The 16,872-nt window shown below is 39.4% G+C and overlaps 1 protein-coding gene across 8 annotated transcripts in view; it reads right to left on the bottom strand.

The window, feature by feature from the left end:
- NEK5 (NIMA related kinase 5) overlaps positions 1–16,872 on the bottom strand; it is a 68,802-nt gene that overhangs the window by 32,321 nt on the left and 19,609 nt on the right. For 7 of the 8 annotated variants that reach the window (XR_013824760.1, XM_079902528.1, XM_079902524.1 and 4 more), the window contains exons 5-16: positions 16,275–16,358; positions 16,121–16,191; positions 14,972–15,058; positions 13,044–13,098; positions 11,562–11,762; positions 11,403–11,484; positions 9,559–9,671; positions 7,379–7,563; positions 4,678–4,744; positions 3,720–3,836; positions 2,540–2,626; positions 924–1,016 (exon numbers count right to left, since the gene is read on the bottom strand). Coding sequence is in view for 7 of the 8 variants with exons in the window: in XM_079902528.1 (XP_079758654.1) it covers positions 924–1,016; positions 2,540–2,626; positions 3,720–3,836; positions 4,678–4,744; positions 7,379–7,563; positions 9,559–9,671; positions 11,403–11,484; positions 11,562–11,762; positions 13,044–13,098; positions 14,972–15,058; positions 16,121–16,191; positions 16,275–16,358 (1,242 nt within the window). In the remaining variant the exon portion in view is untranslated. The remainder of the gene's footprint in view (positions 1–923; positions 1,017–2,539; positions 2,627–3,719; positions 3,837–4,677; positions 4,745–7,378; positions 7,564–9,558; positions 9,672–11,402; positions 11,485–11,561; positions 11,763–13,043; positions 13,099–14,971; positions 15,059–16,120; positions 16,192–16,274; positions 16,359–16,872) is intronic. The other variant, XM_079902527.1, reaches the window with a different exon arrangement.

Genomic DNA, 16,872 nt, shown 5'->3' with positions numbered 1-16,872 from the left:
TTTTTATCAGTCGTTTGCCCTGCAACCCTGGGAAGCGTGTTTTCCTGCCTCGCAGTATTACACGCTCTGAAACAGGACGTGACTTGGTGTCTTACTTATATCTGTGAGGTTGGCTGTCTGATTTGATTGTGTAGTCTGGTTGTCTCAATTGCATGAGAAGTGTCATACTGCTTTCTTTCCCTTAAAATACAGCTACATTAGACCCCTAAGCCCCATCCACCCCACTGGGTGGAAAATTCAACCTCAGTCCACTTTAGAGCTCTCGGCACCGCCTCCTGTGAAGGTCTCCAGGTTTTCACAAAGCAAAACACTCAGGGAGGCTGTTCAGCCTTCACTCAGCATGGGTTCCTCTGACCTACCCTCAGTCGAGCCCTCGGGGCATCTTGAGGATGAAGGGGAAAGACCTCCCAGAAGGAAAAGAAGAGTCTTTTGAGAACCATTTGATAATTCAGCTCTGCCCGGTTCCCTATTCATGCCAAAAAGATAACTTTGAAACAGAAATTAACCGTCAGATTCACAGACCGATGCTCTGAGGCTCGGACTCAAACGCCACCAGAGGACGTTCCTGCAGGCAGTTCTCAAACTTGGCCGCACCAGCTCACCAGTTAGCTCTTGAAAACGGGACACCTGGCCCCACCCCAGGCCATTCGGAGCCCAGGTGTTTGACTTTGGTTATTCCTTGTTGTTTTGTTTTGTTTTGGGCCGCGGTGCGCAGCACGCGGGATCTTAGTTCCCCCATCAGGGATCAGACCCGTGCCCCCTGCAGTGGAAACACGGAGTCTTAACCACTGGACTGCCAGGGAAGTCCCTGTTTCCGTTTTTTAAAACTTTCCCACATGATTCTACTGCACAGGGAGGGGCAGGAACAGCGGGCTGGAGCGAACTCCCTGGGAAACACAGCATCGTCTAACAACAACCATCACCTGCACAGGTGCTTCTTCCTCAAGTGCCTCTTGGTGGATGAGCAGGTCACTCTTCTTCACCAAATATGTTTTATGACTTATTTTTGAGTCTTCCTTCAACATAAATTATACACAGTCAACAAGATTGGCTCTGCATCAGTTCTGAAGGCCACTTTCTGAATGTCCCCCGCTAGACCTGAATGGGATCTAATGAGGACATGACTGGAGAGAGCTCTCTTATGGCTTCTTTTCTCTATGGCTCCCTTTGGTATCCCCCAAGTGCTTCTCTCCTGGGCTCTCTAGAAAAGTCTGCTGTCCATCTTCCCTGGACGCAGGCTTCCCATCGCAGACCTGTCTTAAAAACGGGGCTGATGATGGCACGAGGCCCCCCACCATTAACCAGACCTCTGCTCTGGGGAGAAGCACAGCCAGCCTGCCCCCGCCCACGGCATTTGCCATGAAGCTTTGCGTGGCTCCTTCAGATGCCCTCTTCCTTAGCTCTGCCTCTCCAAATTCTACTCTTCTTCTCAGACCCAGTTTTGGCCCCATCTCTCTTCTTCCAGAAAAATCCTCCACCTGCTTGTACCACTCATCTTCACTCCCCTGCACTCACGAGGCTTAACCAGATTCAGCCGTATTGGATCATTGCTTCATATCTTTCCAACTATTTATTTAACTATTTAGAAAGAGTAGAGGTTTTAGAATCAGATATTTATTTAGTCTGCCTTGTAATATCTAAGTGACTTTGGGTGAGTTATTTAACTTCTGCTATAAGTAAAGGAGATATGTATGTGAAAGCTCTAGTTCAGAGCTCAGTGCATACAATTGAATGGTACCATAATGCACCTATATTAGTTCGTCTGTATGCCCTCAGGGGTGGGGCAGGGTGAGAGGGAAAGATCAATTTCAGTAGTGTGGGCAGGTTCTGCACAATGAGTGCGTAGTTCGAGTGCGTGTGAGACGAGAGGCCGGCTGTGTCCCCGGCTGCTCTTGGTGCCCACCAGCCCGTCATAGGAGGAACATTCCCGGGCGCTGAGGGTGTTTCTAATTAAACACGGGGGTGTTTTTCATGCATTGTGGTCTCCAGACACAGGCCAGCTATCTCATCTGGAGCTCTACTGAAAAAGCAATGATCTGAGAATTGGAAGAACGAGTTTCCAGGGTGGCACCTTCAAGGGATTTTTCAAAAATCATCTCCACTGCACTCACATGTTGCCTTATATGGCCTTTCAAATCTTACCCCTGCATGTGAGACTATTCCAGTATAGCTGAATTCAGTAAATGCTCGTCTCTTTTCCTACCCAACGGGCATGAACTTTACCTCCTGCATCTAATCCAGTTCCCGAGTAAAGTACTGCTCAGTCAATACTTATTGACTGATTCATGGGGAAGATGATCAACCATACTTTGAATAACAGCCGCTCTTAACTGAGACTGGCAGCCCCATCACTTTCTGCAGCCTCAAGTAAACCATAATAGAGTGAGGCTTCCATTAAATCTGACAGCTTTCCTACTTAAAGTTTGCATGATAAAGTTTATCTTTTCGATGAGAAGAGCATTACTTTTAATACCTGCTCAGTTGAGCTAGCTCTGAATCAATAGAGCAACGCTTCCTTTAGAAGAATGAAGTTATTTACCTCCAGTTCACACTCCATCTTCTTTCTAATTTCTTTCATGTCGTTGTGGTACTGTTGGCGTATTTCTTCTAGCTGCTTCCAGTATTCCTGGAAAGCAATCCCAATCCCGAAATGTTAAATGTTTGTGAACAACCTGACAGAATAATCTCTAGACAGCCTATGATTTTATTTTTATTTTATTTTTTGTTTTTGGCCGCACCTCGCAGCATGCGGGATCGTAGTTCCCATGCAGTGGAAGCGCACAGTCTTAACCACTGGACCGCCAGGGAAGTCCCCAGGACAGCCTATGAATTTAGAAATGTGTGATATATAGTAAGGGAAGAGCCATTGCTCCCGAAAATGATAATCTGCCTTACACTTTGGCTGTGGTATTTCTCCCCAGTGAGGATACGGCCTCTTGGGATAATCTCATTTTTATATATAACCCCAAATGCATTACTGACATACAATTACTTTATATATAATCCTGTTATAGGTTGAATTTTGTCCCCCCACTCAAAAGATACGTTGGAGTCTTAAGCCCCAGGACCTCAGAATGTGATCTTATTTGGAGACTGTGTCATTGCAGATGTGAGTAGTTAAGCTAAGATGTGGTCACACTGGGGCAGAGTGGGTCCCTAATGCATATGGCAGGTGTCCTGTTAAGAAGACGGCCACACCAGGAGGATGCCATGTCCGGTGGCAGAGACTGGAGTTGTGGCTCTGCAAACCAGGGCATCTGAACATCATGGACCAACCACTGGAAGCTAACAAAAGGCAAAGAAGGATTCCGCTCCAGGTTTCAGAGGGCGTGTGGCCCTGCTGACACCTTCCCTTTGGACTTCAAGCCTCCAGAACTGTGCAACAATAAATTTCTGTTATTTTAAACTGCCCGGTTTGTTGTAAGGCAGCCCTAGGGAACTAATACAAATTTCAAAAATGTTCAGGATGGACAGTTACTTTATCAATCTGAGGTAAAAAGCCTTATGAACTCATCGACACTGCATTCTCTGAGAAGGTGAAATACATATCTCTCTCTCCCCTGAACCCCAGCATGGCGCGTCACACCACTGTGTCCAACAAGTGTTTGTGTAACGGGCTCTCTCAGGTGCACCGTAGATGCTAAAAGCAACATCCCATTACAGCACAAAAGACAATGAGAGAAGTACAACGGTAGCCCTGGAAGCAGACAGTTTTAAACCTGCTCCTTCCTTTCATTTCTCCTGAACTGCAGCTCCTGGAATCCAGGCTCTTCCCCATTACTTCTTAGCTTTTGTCTCTGGTTGTGATTTGGCTCAGCAGAAGATGGACGAATACCCTATTATTAGAATGAAATAATTTAGAAAGCGTACTTGCATTTTGGAAACATCTTATGATTTGACCTTGACCCCCATCCTTTAAACAATAATTATATCATCAATCTCAGTATTTGGGAGTTTTGTTTTGTTTTTATACTGAGCAGTAGAATTTTCTTAGTTTAAGTGTGAAACATTTAAAAAGTAAAGAAAATAAAACAATTTCTGTTGTTTAGTCTAAGCAAATCAATATTTTACGCTACCATGTGAGACACCAAGATTCATTTTCTGAACTGCTAAATTATAATTGGGAAATCCAAGTCCTGTAAAAGTTTAGCAACCCCTGGGGCATGAGATTAGGTAGGGGAAGAGAATTAGAACTTTTGAGCTGTTCAAAATAAGAGCAATACAAATAGGAGGTGTATCCAAGCTCGCTCAGCCCCAGAATTCTGACACTATACTTAAGAGTAAAGGTTAACTTTCATTTCAAATAAAGTACAGTAATCCCTCTTTGAAAATGTGTAGAATTCTAATAAAATAGAATCGAAGAATTGCAGCACTGAAAGGGCCCTTGAAGCCCATCTACAGCTTTTATAGAAAAGGAAATTGAGGTTCAGAGAGGTGGCATGTCCTGCCTAAGGTCACATAGCAAGTGATGGAGCCAGGGAAGGGACTAGGCTTCCCAGACCCTAACTGAAGCCTATTCCCATTAATCTTCTTTAGCTATTAAAAACCGGGGAAAGTGGAGAATAGTCTTAATCATCTATGTGGAATGAACTTTGACTTCAGGATCCATGAATATTTGTGAACAGAGAAAGCATTAGAAAATTCCTGATGGCCTCTTATATTTGGCATTTTACTTACCAATTGCTTTTCCACTTTCAGCTTATGTCGTTGAGCTTCACATCTCCTCTGAAGGTACTCAGCAAGCCTTAGGAAATACAAACGTTCAGCCTGAGTAGAAATTTTAATTCATCACAGGCACCAATTCGACAAGCGAATTTTCAGCTTTGTAATGAGATCACAATTCACCTGTGATGTTCCGAGTACGAGACGTAATTCGAAGTTACAGAATGTGTACATTGGAAAAGAAGACAGCTTTGAAATCAAGAAGAAAGGGAGGTAAAGAGAACAGTAAAACTGGGGATACAGGACAGGATAGAACCGAAAAATATTCTGTTACAATGATTTTTCTTCAGGGCAGGAATCAGTCCACCCATAGTCTATGATATGTCGGAGGGAAAGAGAAAAAACCCGTAGCAGGGTCTTCTCATGCTGTGTGCAGGTGTCTAATCTATAGCCTTGTCACCCTGACTGCACTCATAGCTGCTCGTCTGTTGCCTGCACGATACTCTGAGCTCCTTAGAGCAGGTCGGGGGCCCCTCCCTTCACCTCTGCTCCTCACGCTGGCTCACAAATGCTTAATGAATAAAGAAATGAGGCTTTCTCCATCTCTCAAAATGTTTAAGTGTTTTTCCAGCACAATCCTGGTCAATTCTAGTCAAACCATTTTCAGGTTTGTACCTATGTTCTAGATATTTACCTTTTTTTCAGAATTTCCTACAAGAATTTCTATAATTACAGATTGCTAAACAAAAACTACCACATTTCAGATCATAGTATGAGTTAGTGATAAAGTTCGTTGGAATTCTAGCAACTTCCTGGGCTCCAAAGACAGAACTGCCATTTCAGAAACTCCTTTAGGCACATCAGGATGAGTGGTCCCCAGTTTCTGAAGAGTCAAGTTAATAAATCAGTTGTTCAGAAATATGATGAAATCATAAGCTAGTTACAGTCTTTGGGCCTTAGTTCCCCATCTGTAAAATGGGCACAATACCAATCTCACAGGGGGTGATGTGAGGATTAGAAGAGACAAGTTCTGTGAAGGTTCCTGACCAGCGTCTGACACATTGATTGTGCTTGACTCAGGTGAGGGCTAACATGTAGCATTCCTCTCAGAAACTTATCTCCATGAGAAAAACTATTCAGTCATCCAGGGGCTGTTCAAGAGACATTATTTCTCTCTCTCTCTTCTCTTTCTCTCTCTCTCTCCTCTCTCTCTCTCTCTCTCTCCTCTCTCTCTCTTTCTCTCCTCTCTCTCTCTCTTCTCTCTCTCTCTTCTCTCTCTCTCTCCCTTCTCTCTCTCTCCTCTCTCTCTCTCTTCTCTCTTCTCTCTCTCTCTCTCTCCTCTCTCTCTCTCCTCTCTTCTCTCTTCTCTCTCTCTCTCTCTGTCTTTCTTTCTCTCCCCAACCCTCTATAGGTTCTTCTTCCTCCAGACGAGTACATCAAGACTTGATTCCCATGGAATTGAAGCTCTGATAGAGAGAAAGCTGGGCGGAGGCTTGGAATAACAGCGAGGAGGGGTTACCAGTCATCAGAGGGGCATCCTGGAACACCGTAAGATGATGGGCAGCAGCATACAGGGAAGAGAAGGACATTTCTACCATTTTATGTGAGAGTTTGGGGGATACAATCACACATAATCAAAATAATTTGATAGTTTGACAGCTCTCATATCTAGACAAAGGGTGGAAGCCACAGTTTCCCAGTGGCTGAGAAAAGGGAAAGGGAGCTTTGTGCCTGTACCTAGTTCTTATGTAAAATATGTCACTCATTAGTTGAGTCCTATATGAATATTATAATTTGAACGAATGGAACACATAACTTTTGATGATCATGGAGGTCATTAAAAATATGTTATGAAGATGGAAAAAAACCATAACCGCACCCAATATCTTTAAAAATAAAATGTCTACTTTTCCCACCACGCATTTCTGGAGAAATCATTCTTTTATTATTCTTGTTTATCTAATGTTCATTAGCTATCTGATGAGATCACCATCATATAGACTCATATGTTTCATTGTTTGTCCAAACTTTCAACAATAAATAACCACAGACACCAAAAGTTAGCAAATTCCCAACACTGAAAGAAAAAGTGTGATGGCAGCATTTTTGAAACATGCCCCTCAGACTTAGGTCTTCAGGGCTGTGGATGGGTGTCAATCATTCTGATCACAGAACACTGACATCAGTGTGAAAGAAACCATAACAAGTATTGTAGATCTGTAGAAATTTGTTATGGAGTAAACTTTTTGAAAGTACACCATAATTATATTATTTTCTTTCTAATACATCCATATTCTGAAAAATCCCAAGAATATAAATGCTAAATGAAATATATTTCACTTTTCAGTAGGTGTCAAATTATAATTTGATTACAATTCAATTATTATTAATATTAATAATATTAATATTTGGAAAATGATACATATACAACTATTTTCATCACTCCCGGATAGTGGAATTTACTAGGAAAAAGAAAAGACATTAAAAATTCAAGAGCATTAATCTGTTCCCACAGTCAAATGGCTACATGAATAAGATTAGCTACATCAAAGTTAAGATGAAAAAGGGTCAAGGGAACTGTGAATTAAGTATTTTAAATGAAGCGTCTGGAAGTTCTTTCCAGATGTTTTAGGAGAATCTGGAAGGACTTCAGAATAAATGTTGATATAGCAAACTATTTTCAGAGGACCCAAGTTTAAGTAGACTATGACATTACCATTGACCTGAAGATGGACTGTGGCTTTCTTCCTGATTATAATTCTCCTCAACTCTGGTATCTTTTTGAGGAACATAGTGGTAATTTTGTCCATTGGCTCTCTTCCTCAACAAGTCAAGTTGATCATAATAATGATCATAATGTCCACACACTGCAGCAAGTTTGGGCCTTTCTACCATTTTTATCTGAGGGATTAAAAAGAAGAGAGATACTTTTTAAATACATGATTAAAGTCTATAACAACTGACAGTTTGATAGTGACCATAGCTATGACAAGGCATTGGAGCTATCTTGTTTTTGCTTTAGACTTGTTTTTGAGTGATCTTAGAATCCCCAAATCCTAGAACTGAAAAATGTTTTAGAAGTCTAAGTACTGTAGTGCAGTTTATAATTTTGCTAAGGTGTGAATATGAATCATGTATACTTCATGGCTAGTGTATCAGAAATACCTAGCGAGTGAGTATCTATCCAACCCAAGATCTGAACTAAACTCAGCATTATTATTTCTTATTTTTCATAAATTTATTTACACCTTACTAGACTTTATGGGAGAATACTGTATTGTGCAACTCACCGATTTGGGGATTTGCAAAACGTTTAGGTTCTGATAAATTTACTAAATACAAAATGGCAACATGACTGGAAGGAAAGAAGATGCTGAATCACTCAGAGTCAATTCTTCCCATGTAAACACAAGGAAAGTCATGTAACAGCTGTGACCAGCTTATGACCATCTCAAGCTATGCCTCACCACCCTTCCCAACCAGAACAGAATGAGAGGAGAACCAGAAACAAACGTTTATCTTAGCATTCCTTAGTAGGGGCCACTGAGCTGGAAGACAAGAATCAGACCAGATTAACATATGAAAACCAGTCAAGACCCTGTTGCTAAATAGCAAAATAGGGTCAATTTATGGTGACCATGCTGTCCACTTAACAGTTGCTAACAAAAGAAAAAACGAAGATCAAACCTTTGCAAAGGTCTGGAACTTATAACTGGAAATACGAATAACCAAACAAGTGGTTAAAACTGAACTTTACTCACTGTAAAGAAGTAACACATTACATTCTTTGTTCTTCTTCATGCTGTATGGCTCATATATATATATACATATGAACCATATGGAATTGTAGATATTTAACCATCTTTAACTTACAAAAATGGCACATTTATATATTCTATTCAAATATTAAAGTAAATGTATATAATTTTCCTTATCAGTCTAAACATAGATTGTATATTTATTTTAAAAATCTTTTAAAGTGTGAAGTCGTTTTCTTAGTTTTACAATGTTTGCCTAGGTACAACACAAAGAAGTTACTACTAATTACTTGAAAAATGGCTAGAAATAGAGAAAAGTATTAGAAGGAAAAAACAGCTTCTTTAGGATTTTCTCTAAAGTCCCAAATGGTAATGAGAACATCAGAGGTGGCTCCTGTGCAGGCCCGTTCATTTCACTGCATTAGGAGAAACTTTCAAAGGATTAAGAAAATGTCAATGGGTTCGCCTAACCCCATCCATCCATGAGTCTTTTAGATGTTTGTTTTTGGGTTTTTTTTTGTCTCCTACAGGGTTTGCTACAGAGTATTCTAAATCACAACATACTTTATACCATGAGCCGCCTTCTTTTTTTTTTTTTTTTACCATAAGCCTTCTTTTAAAATACAATTTTTCAATTAAAATACAATAGCCATTTTTATGTACCAGAAGCATTTCACTAGCATAAACTAAAAGATTCAACATTCTGCTGAAGTGGATTCAAATAACTGGCATGAAGAAACTCTGGGGGAAAAAAATCAATGATTATATAATAAAAATTTCTCAATTATATGTAACATCAGAATTAAGGGTATGAAATGCATGTTTTCTGCCACTATGCTACTCACTTGTCCTATATAGAAAAACCTTATTTACTTAAAGAAATTAAAAGAATTTGAATTATAAAAAGAAAACCAAAACTAATGTATAGAATACTTATAAGGAATACAGCATTGTTAAAAATAACAACTTGAAGTTGTCCCATGAAGTACCACCTTAATGTTCATTACAGAATTTTATTACAAGCACAAAACTAGTGAACCCCAAAGTAATGACCTTGTACCTCATGAACATGTGCAAGTAGTTCTGTAGAATATGCCATCCACTAAAAAAAACAGAGGAAGGGTTTAGCATGACTTACAGATACGGGCTTCTGGGCCCCAGCTGGCGGTCTCCATTCATTTCTATATATGTCCTTCCTCCTTGATCTTGGCAGGCACTTTCCCTGGAATCTCACTTTCTGCATTTTAAAATCTTATTTAACCAAAATAAAACAACTTAATTTTTTAAAAATTTCCACATCATTAATATTATGCTTGTGAGAGTATAAGGGGCATTTCATAACACAGTAAGCTCTCTTTAACCAGAGACATTTATACCCATGGAGAGAAGTGCTGATGGAAAATTACTACACATGTTCTTTGAATGGAGGAAACCATTTTTTCCAGTGTTCCTTTACATATTTCCAGTAATATATAACACTACTTTTTAAAAATTGGGGAATTAACATTTATGGAAACAATATGCATAACATAATGGCATATTTAGTAATTAAGTTATTAACTAAATTAATTTAATTACAAGTAATTAAATGTAGTCATCAGAGCTTGGGTTATCAGGCCACAGCATTCATGTTGCATTGTTGTTTGAAATGGATGAGTAGGTCTTTGAATATGTTTGTGTTTGTCACCTTCAAAATGTGTTCTTGGGACTTCCCTGGTGGCGAAGTGGTTAAGAATCCGCCTGCCAGTGCAGGGGAAGCAGGTTTGATCCCTGGTCCGGGAAGATCCCACATTCCACAGAGCAACTAAGCCCGTGCACCACAACTACTGAGCCTCTGCTCTAGAGCCCGCGAGCCACAACTACTGAAGCCCACGCGCCTAGAGCCCGTGCTCCGCCAACAAGAGAAGCCACTACAGTTAGAAGCCTGTGCACCACAAGGCGGAGTAGTCCCAGCTCGCCGCAACTAGAGAAAGCCTGCGCACAGCAACGAAGATCCAACGCAGCCAAGAATAAATAGAAAAAAAAAATGTGTTCTTGTTTTCCTATCTGTCCTATATTAGAAATGTAGACAATACACTTTCTCTTGTCCTCTACTTATCTACTTTCTAAATATGCTCAATCTAGACTAATATATAATGATGGCAAATGAAATTAAACATGGCAGAATCATTAATTCACTTTCCCTTTATAACTTTTCTCACTTTTAGTTTCTCCATCACAGTGGATAATATTCCCCCATTATCCATTCCTTGGAGAGATTTTCTACTTCTCATCCTTAAAGTTGAGACATTTGGTCATGGCCAAAAATCCTGATGCTCTTACTTCACAATTATCAATTGAATTAGTAATTTTTCTCTTTAATGTTTGTCTGTCTGTCTCTCTTTCACACACACACACACAGTACTTCATCAGCTGATTCCTAACTCCACCACTACAACTGCTGCTCCATTTATCATTACCATAAAGTATCAGCTGCTTTCTTTGGGGATCACATAATAACATTCTCCCACTGTTACCAGTTAGGTCCGAGATCCTAACTTCAGCTCCAACAGGCCTCTGCAGGAGAACTCTTAATCGCCAGTCCATTCTATTTCAGAAAAATAAGCTTCATTTCATGATTCCATGTCTGTCTGTGAACCTTCTTTGACTCTCTATCCCTTCCCTACACAAAAGTTAAGTTTAGATTCTACCTCTTTGAGCATCTCTTTATCAGCAAATCCACTGCTTCATCAAGTTTTCCGGACTGATGAGAAGAGAGGAGATGAATCCTCCAGGTCATGCATAAACTAGATACACAGGCACACCCCCAGGTCACCACTTGACAAGATAATTTTTCTTCTGCTTATACTGCCCATATTTTTAAAATGTCCATGTTCAACATGTTTGGAGGAATTTCTCTGCTAAAGTTATCAGCCATATATTATAAATCATTGCGTGAGACACAATAAATGTTTTTTGATTGCATGGTTAAATCATTCTTACCTGGGACCACCTTCTCAGCAGGTCGAGAAGCAGACGATCTTGCTTTATGTCTGAGGGTGTGATTGAATTCTTCCTGAATGACCTAAAATCAAACAGTGTGTCAGGACCTGCTAGTAAAAATCTCTGTCAAAATCCAAACAGAATCGTCTCAAAACTCACCTCGGGAGTCAAGTATTTGGCCATAAGGTTCTCTAAAAAGGGCCTTTTCAAAATGGAACTAATGGATGGTCGAGCTCGGGGAGATACTTCAAAGAGCTGGGATATTAAGGACTGTAGGTCATGGGAAAACCTTGGAGATATTGGGGGAACACGAGCTTGACAAATCTTCAGAACCAGCTGGTGTAAGTTGTTACCCTCAAACTGAAAAGACAAGGAATGGTGATACTAAATCAGAGAAAAATTCAATGCTAGTATTTAAAGTAATATCAAGAAACAAAACAATGTTATATAGCTTTAATTAGAAGCACTATGGTCTACCCTGAACTGTTTCCATCAACTAATCTTTCATGAGTAGATACTGTAGGCGGTTATTCAATGAAATGTCGTCCTACTTAAAAAAGGGTTTTTTTAGTTTTTTTCTTAGTATCAAAATATTTACTCATTCTAAAAAACTGGAAAGTATAGGAAATTATAAACAGGCAAAATACATACAATTTCACCACCCAGAGGTATATTTCCTTCTAGTCTTTTTAAAAATAATGTTTATTTTACAAAGTTGAGATCATAACAATATGAAATTTTATATCTTGCTTTTTAAATTAATATAACATAAACCATTTCCTCAAAAATTCTTCATAAACCAGAAAACATTCCATTGTATGAGATCATCATTATTTACACATAATGATAATGTTGGGCAGAATGGCGTGGCAGAAAAGATCAGGTTTGGCTTAGACACTTACTATCTGACACTTACTATTTGAAAATAATGACAATAACAACAAAACGACAGCTGTGTACAAAAGAGGTAACATAGATGGTCTAAGACTGCTATCCTTAGAAAGGCCTGCTTACATTGGCCCTTGGCTGGCATCTGGGAACTTGGATTTCAGGAGAGTTCTCACCATTCCCAAAATGTTCCGAGTGGCTCTCTTTTTCCCCACATTGTGCAAACAACATGGTTTATGCTGAATACCTGCTTTCTTCCTGGGAATCTAGAAGCTTGGCACTTGCTAGGCAGAGGTGCCTACATGACCAGTCCCAACAAAAACCCTGGACACTGGGTCTCGAATGAGCTTCCCTGGTAGATTACATTTCACATGTACTGTCACAACTTGTTGCTGGAGAAATCAGTGCCTCCTGTGTGACTCTACTGGGAAAGGCTCTTGGAAGCTTGTGCCTGGTTTCCGACAATCTTCGCCCCACGCACCTTTTCCCTTTGCTGATTATGTATTGATATGTTCACACATAATTTATTTTTATGGAAATATGCCACAGGTACTATTCTCCAACTTGGATTGTGTACTTTATAATATAGCTTGGATATCTTTCCATGTCAGTATATATGGAGCTGTCATTCTTGTTAATAGCTTGTTCATATAATTTTTAACAATCTAATAAAACCAAACATTAACCTTTTCCTCTCAAGAGGTTAATTTCATTTATGTAGTTCAAGATTAATCTGACGATTAATATACTTACAGGATGTCTGAGTGTGCAGAGCTCATATAAGACGCAGCCAAGAGACCAAATATCCCTGGGTAAGATAAGAGTTGACAGGCTAAGAAATATCAGTAGTTCTCAATGAAAACCTCTATCCTTACAGTACATTATATTGGTGCATCTTTACAGTTTTACATAGGTTGACAAGTTTTCACAAATGCTTTCAGTACATTATCAATTCTTAATGAGACTAGAGGGAAAATTTGTAGTTTGTCAGAATCCTAGCAAAGAAAAGGTATACAGGCTTTGCTAGAATCTGATGGCTCAATATTTACTTCATGTGATGAGCTCGAAGAAAATGTGTCCATGTGTGGAATCTTGAGCAATTTGGAGGAGGAAGGCAGAACTCAAACATGGATTTGTTTGATTCAAAGGGTGACATCTGGTTGATTTAGAAAGGAATATTCTATTCAAGGCTATTGACAAAACCAAAGTTAGACTAAGTGATGACCAGGGTATCTGGTACTCAATGAACTTGAAAAAAATGTGCTAAAACTAGGCCTGTGCAGGTGTCCAATGAATGACCTTTTGACCTCAGAGGGCCCAAAACACCACCCTCTGATCATGCTAAACACCTCCATTTTTGAACATGCATCCTATGAAGGAGGTAACTCAGATATGTGTATCCAGAACACCAGTTACCTCACCTCTTCCCTACCTCCAATCCTCCTTCCCCAGGCCTAAGACCACGCCAAAGACCACACGTAAATATCTCAAGCCCCTCACCTTCAGGGAGGCAGATCTAAGACTTGTACTCCAGTCTCCTCATTTGGCTGCCTTGTGAATAAACCCTTTCTCTGCTGCAAACCTCGGTGCCTCAGCATTTGGCCTGTCTGTTCATCAGGCAAATGAATCTGGTTTCATAACAATTACTGCTAGGATCTCCCAATTATTGAAAGCATCAGGCCAGCATATTTAAATGTTGACTCAAATCCTTAAAAATGCAGTGCAAGGAAGCAAAGCAATGCTGCGGAGCTAGGGGTCTCTCTATGCAGCACTGTGCTCTGCTCTGGACAGCCTGCCCTTCTACCCCCGCTACACAAGCTGCATTCCTGCTCAGCTTGAGGCCAAACCCCTTCTCTAAGTCAGAGGCTGTCTCCAAGAAATGCCTGCTCTTTCACTATGTGGAGAAATGTTTACCACTCTTTTTTAGGGCTTTGCCCTCTCTTTCAAAGTAAAACAGCCAAATATCCCTTGGGTATTTTCCTAAACAAACAGACATTAACTCCACAAAGAAACTCAGTCTTCCTGCAAGGCCAACTGGTTCAGCTGGCAGACAGCTTTGAAAAGTGAAAATTTTTCCTTCTCCTTCCATGGAAGTAAAAACTACCTCATCTTCATCTTTTATCACTGTGTCTATTAATATTATTATTCCTGACAGTACGCTCTGGTACCACATACATAAAAGCCAGCTGAATTTTAAAGCTGGAAGATGCCTTAACAATTACCTGTCTACCTGTGCCTTAACTATTACCAGCTCTCTTTGTTGCAGGTAGGGGAACTGAGGCCCACAGAGATGGACTGACTTGGTGCAATTGCCGACTGAGTCAATATTAGGATTCCTGGCTGCTAAACCAGTACTCAGTCATCAGCCTCACCGTCTTCTGACCCATTTACAGCACTTTCCTGCAACAGGCTAAACAGGGCTTAGAAAGCATGAGAATCAAATACACAGATGGACATCACAGTGACTGCGATTTTCAATGTTATTCTTTCTATCACTGGCATCTTCAAAAGAAATGTGTCTTTTCTAAATAAGTTCAAAACCTTCAGAGAACACTGAAGTGGTCAGAGACAGTCATTGGGAGCCTCACTTCACAGGTGGAGAAAATGAAATTACAAAAGCACCATAAGAAAGAATGCACCAGATTTTACTGCGACTTTCGAACCAAACGTCAGCAACTCACGTTTTATTGTTGTAGGGTTTATTCTGACAGATCTCTGGGGACAAGTAGTAAGGCGTTCCAACACAAGTTCTAGCAAGTTCCATGGTACTAGCAAAATTATATTAAATAATAAAATAACACAGTGTATTACTGAAGAAAGGGCTTAAGACATACACATACATGCAAGAAAAAAGTATAAAAGTGGACACAAAATTTGATGTATCACATACTAAAATAAAGCAAAACACCGTATATTAATAATATAGTAATAAAATTCATTGATTTTTAAGCTTATAATTCACCTCCCCAAAATCTACACATTAGAAAAAATTTTATGGCTTAAAGATTGCACGAAGAGGTACCATTGTTACATTGTGAAACCCTCGCATGTAAAACTTCCCTCTTTCCAGTGACTAAAGTAATGCAATCTCATGATTTAAAATTTGGAAAACATAAAAGTAAATAAAGAAGAAAAAATTTACCCAGACTCTTAAAACCCCCAAACAACTAGGTTAAAATCCTGACATATTTCCTTCTTGTCTTTTTTCCATGCATATTTTCCACATAGCTGTGATCACAGCATATTTAAAATTCAGAATTCCCTTTTTTCTTTTTTATTACTTAATATAACAAAGTTTGTCCTCACGTTATCAAGAAGTCTTCCAAATCATAAATGTTAGTGGCTTTATAATATTCAGGTACATGCTGTGCTAAGTTTTATGAAATGTGACCATTTCCCAATTATTAGGCATCTAAGTTATTCCAGATTTCAAATTATCCCCTTCGAATAAATTCTCAGAAATGGAACATTTAAAAATCTCTTGATATTTATGACCACCAAGCTGTCTTCCAAAACAGCTGCATCAATACATTCCCCCCAGCACGTGTGAATTTGCCTGTTTCACGAAACGCTCACTAGCTTTATACGCATTTCAGTCACATCTCATTTGATCAGCTTGTATCACACTATACATCGCCACCATCCTTCTCCTATCTACCTGCAAATTTTAATCTCAGACAAAGTAGCATCTGAATGATTTAATACACTTATATAAACAGTTATCAAAAATTATTGGGAAACCAAGCTCTTAATATCTTAATTCATGATAACTAAAAATACATATTTTGGCTGTTACGATCAGAAAGAAAGTGTTTTTAAAAAGTACTTACTTGTTCAGGACTCTTGCAATACCAAAGTCCCCAAGCTTTGCAACCATTCCATTCTTGCTAAGGAAAATGTTCTGTAAGTGGAGAAAATGCTATGTTGCTGGAGATGTTTCAAGAAAACAAAAGATCTGTCTTGATTTTGTCTCTGAGCTGTTACCTGTGTTTTTATGTCCCTGTGTAAGATCTTCCTGTCATGAATATGTTTCAGTCCTAGAGAAATCTGTACAAACCAACTCAGAATCTGTAGAGGGAACATGAAACAAAACTGGTGAGAGTCTGGTGATCACTGAAATGTCTTCATGGTAACATACAAGAAGAGAGGAATAATATACTTGTGTGTGCGGTTATATGAATGAAGCTAATAGGTATACCATCTTATCGTACTATTTTCTTTTTACAGTTAGAAACATGGAGGTGTGAAAAGGCAATCCAAATGAGTTGGTATGAAAAGGAACACCGCACTCAGAGAAAGATAAACAGAACCAAGAAAGAGAGGGAGGCAAGTCATGATCTTCTTTTTTCTTAACATTGGGTTGCTAACTGCATCAGGAGAGTAGACAAGCAGCTCTGTTTCCTGATAACCCTAGTGCCACTGCTTTTTCCTTTTCAGTGGAAGGAAGGTGTCAAGGGCAAAGAGAGAAAGAGGAAGAAGTGGAGAATCTGTGAGGTTACTAAAATTTTTAATGAAATATCAACATACAAGTATATAATATAAAACTAAGAAATATTTTACTTTTAAACTTTTTAAAGTTTAA

The sequence above is a fragment of the Stenella coeruleoalba genome (genome assembly GCF_951394435.1).
Source record: "Stenella coeruleoalba genome assembly, chromosome: 18".
Lineage (NCBI taxonomy): Eukaryota > Metazoa > Chordata > Mammalia > Artiodactyla > Delphinidae > Stenella > Stenella coeruleoalba.
Note: the sequence above shows the minus strand (reverse complement) of the source record. Positions and strands in the feature narration are given on the sequence as shown.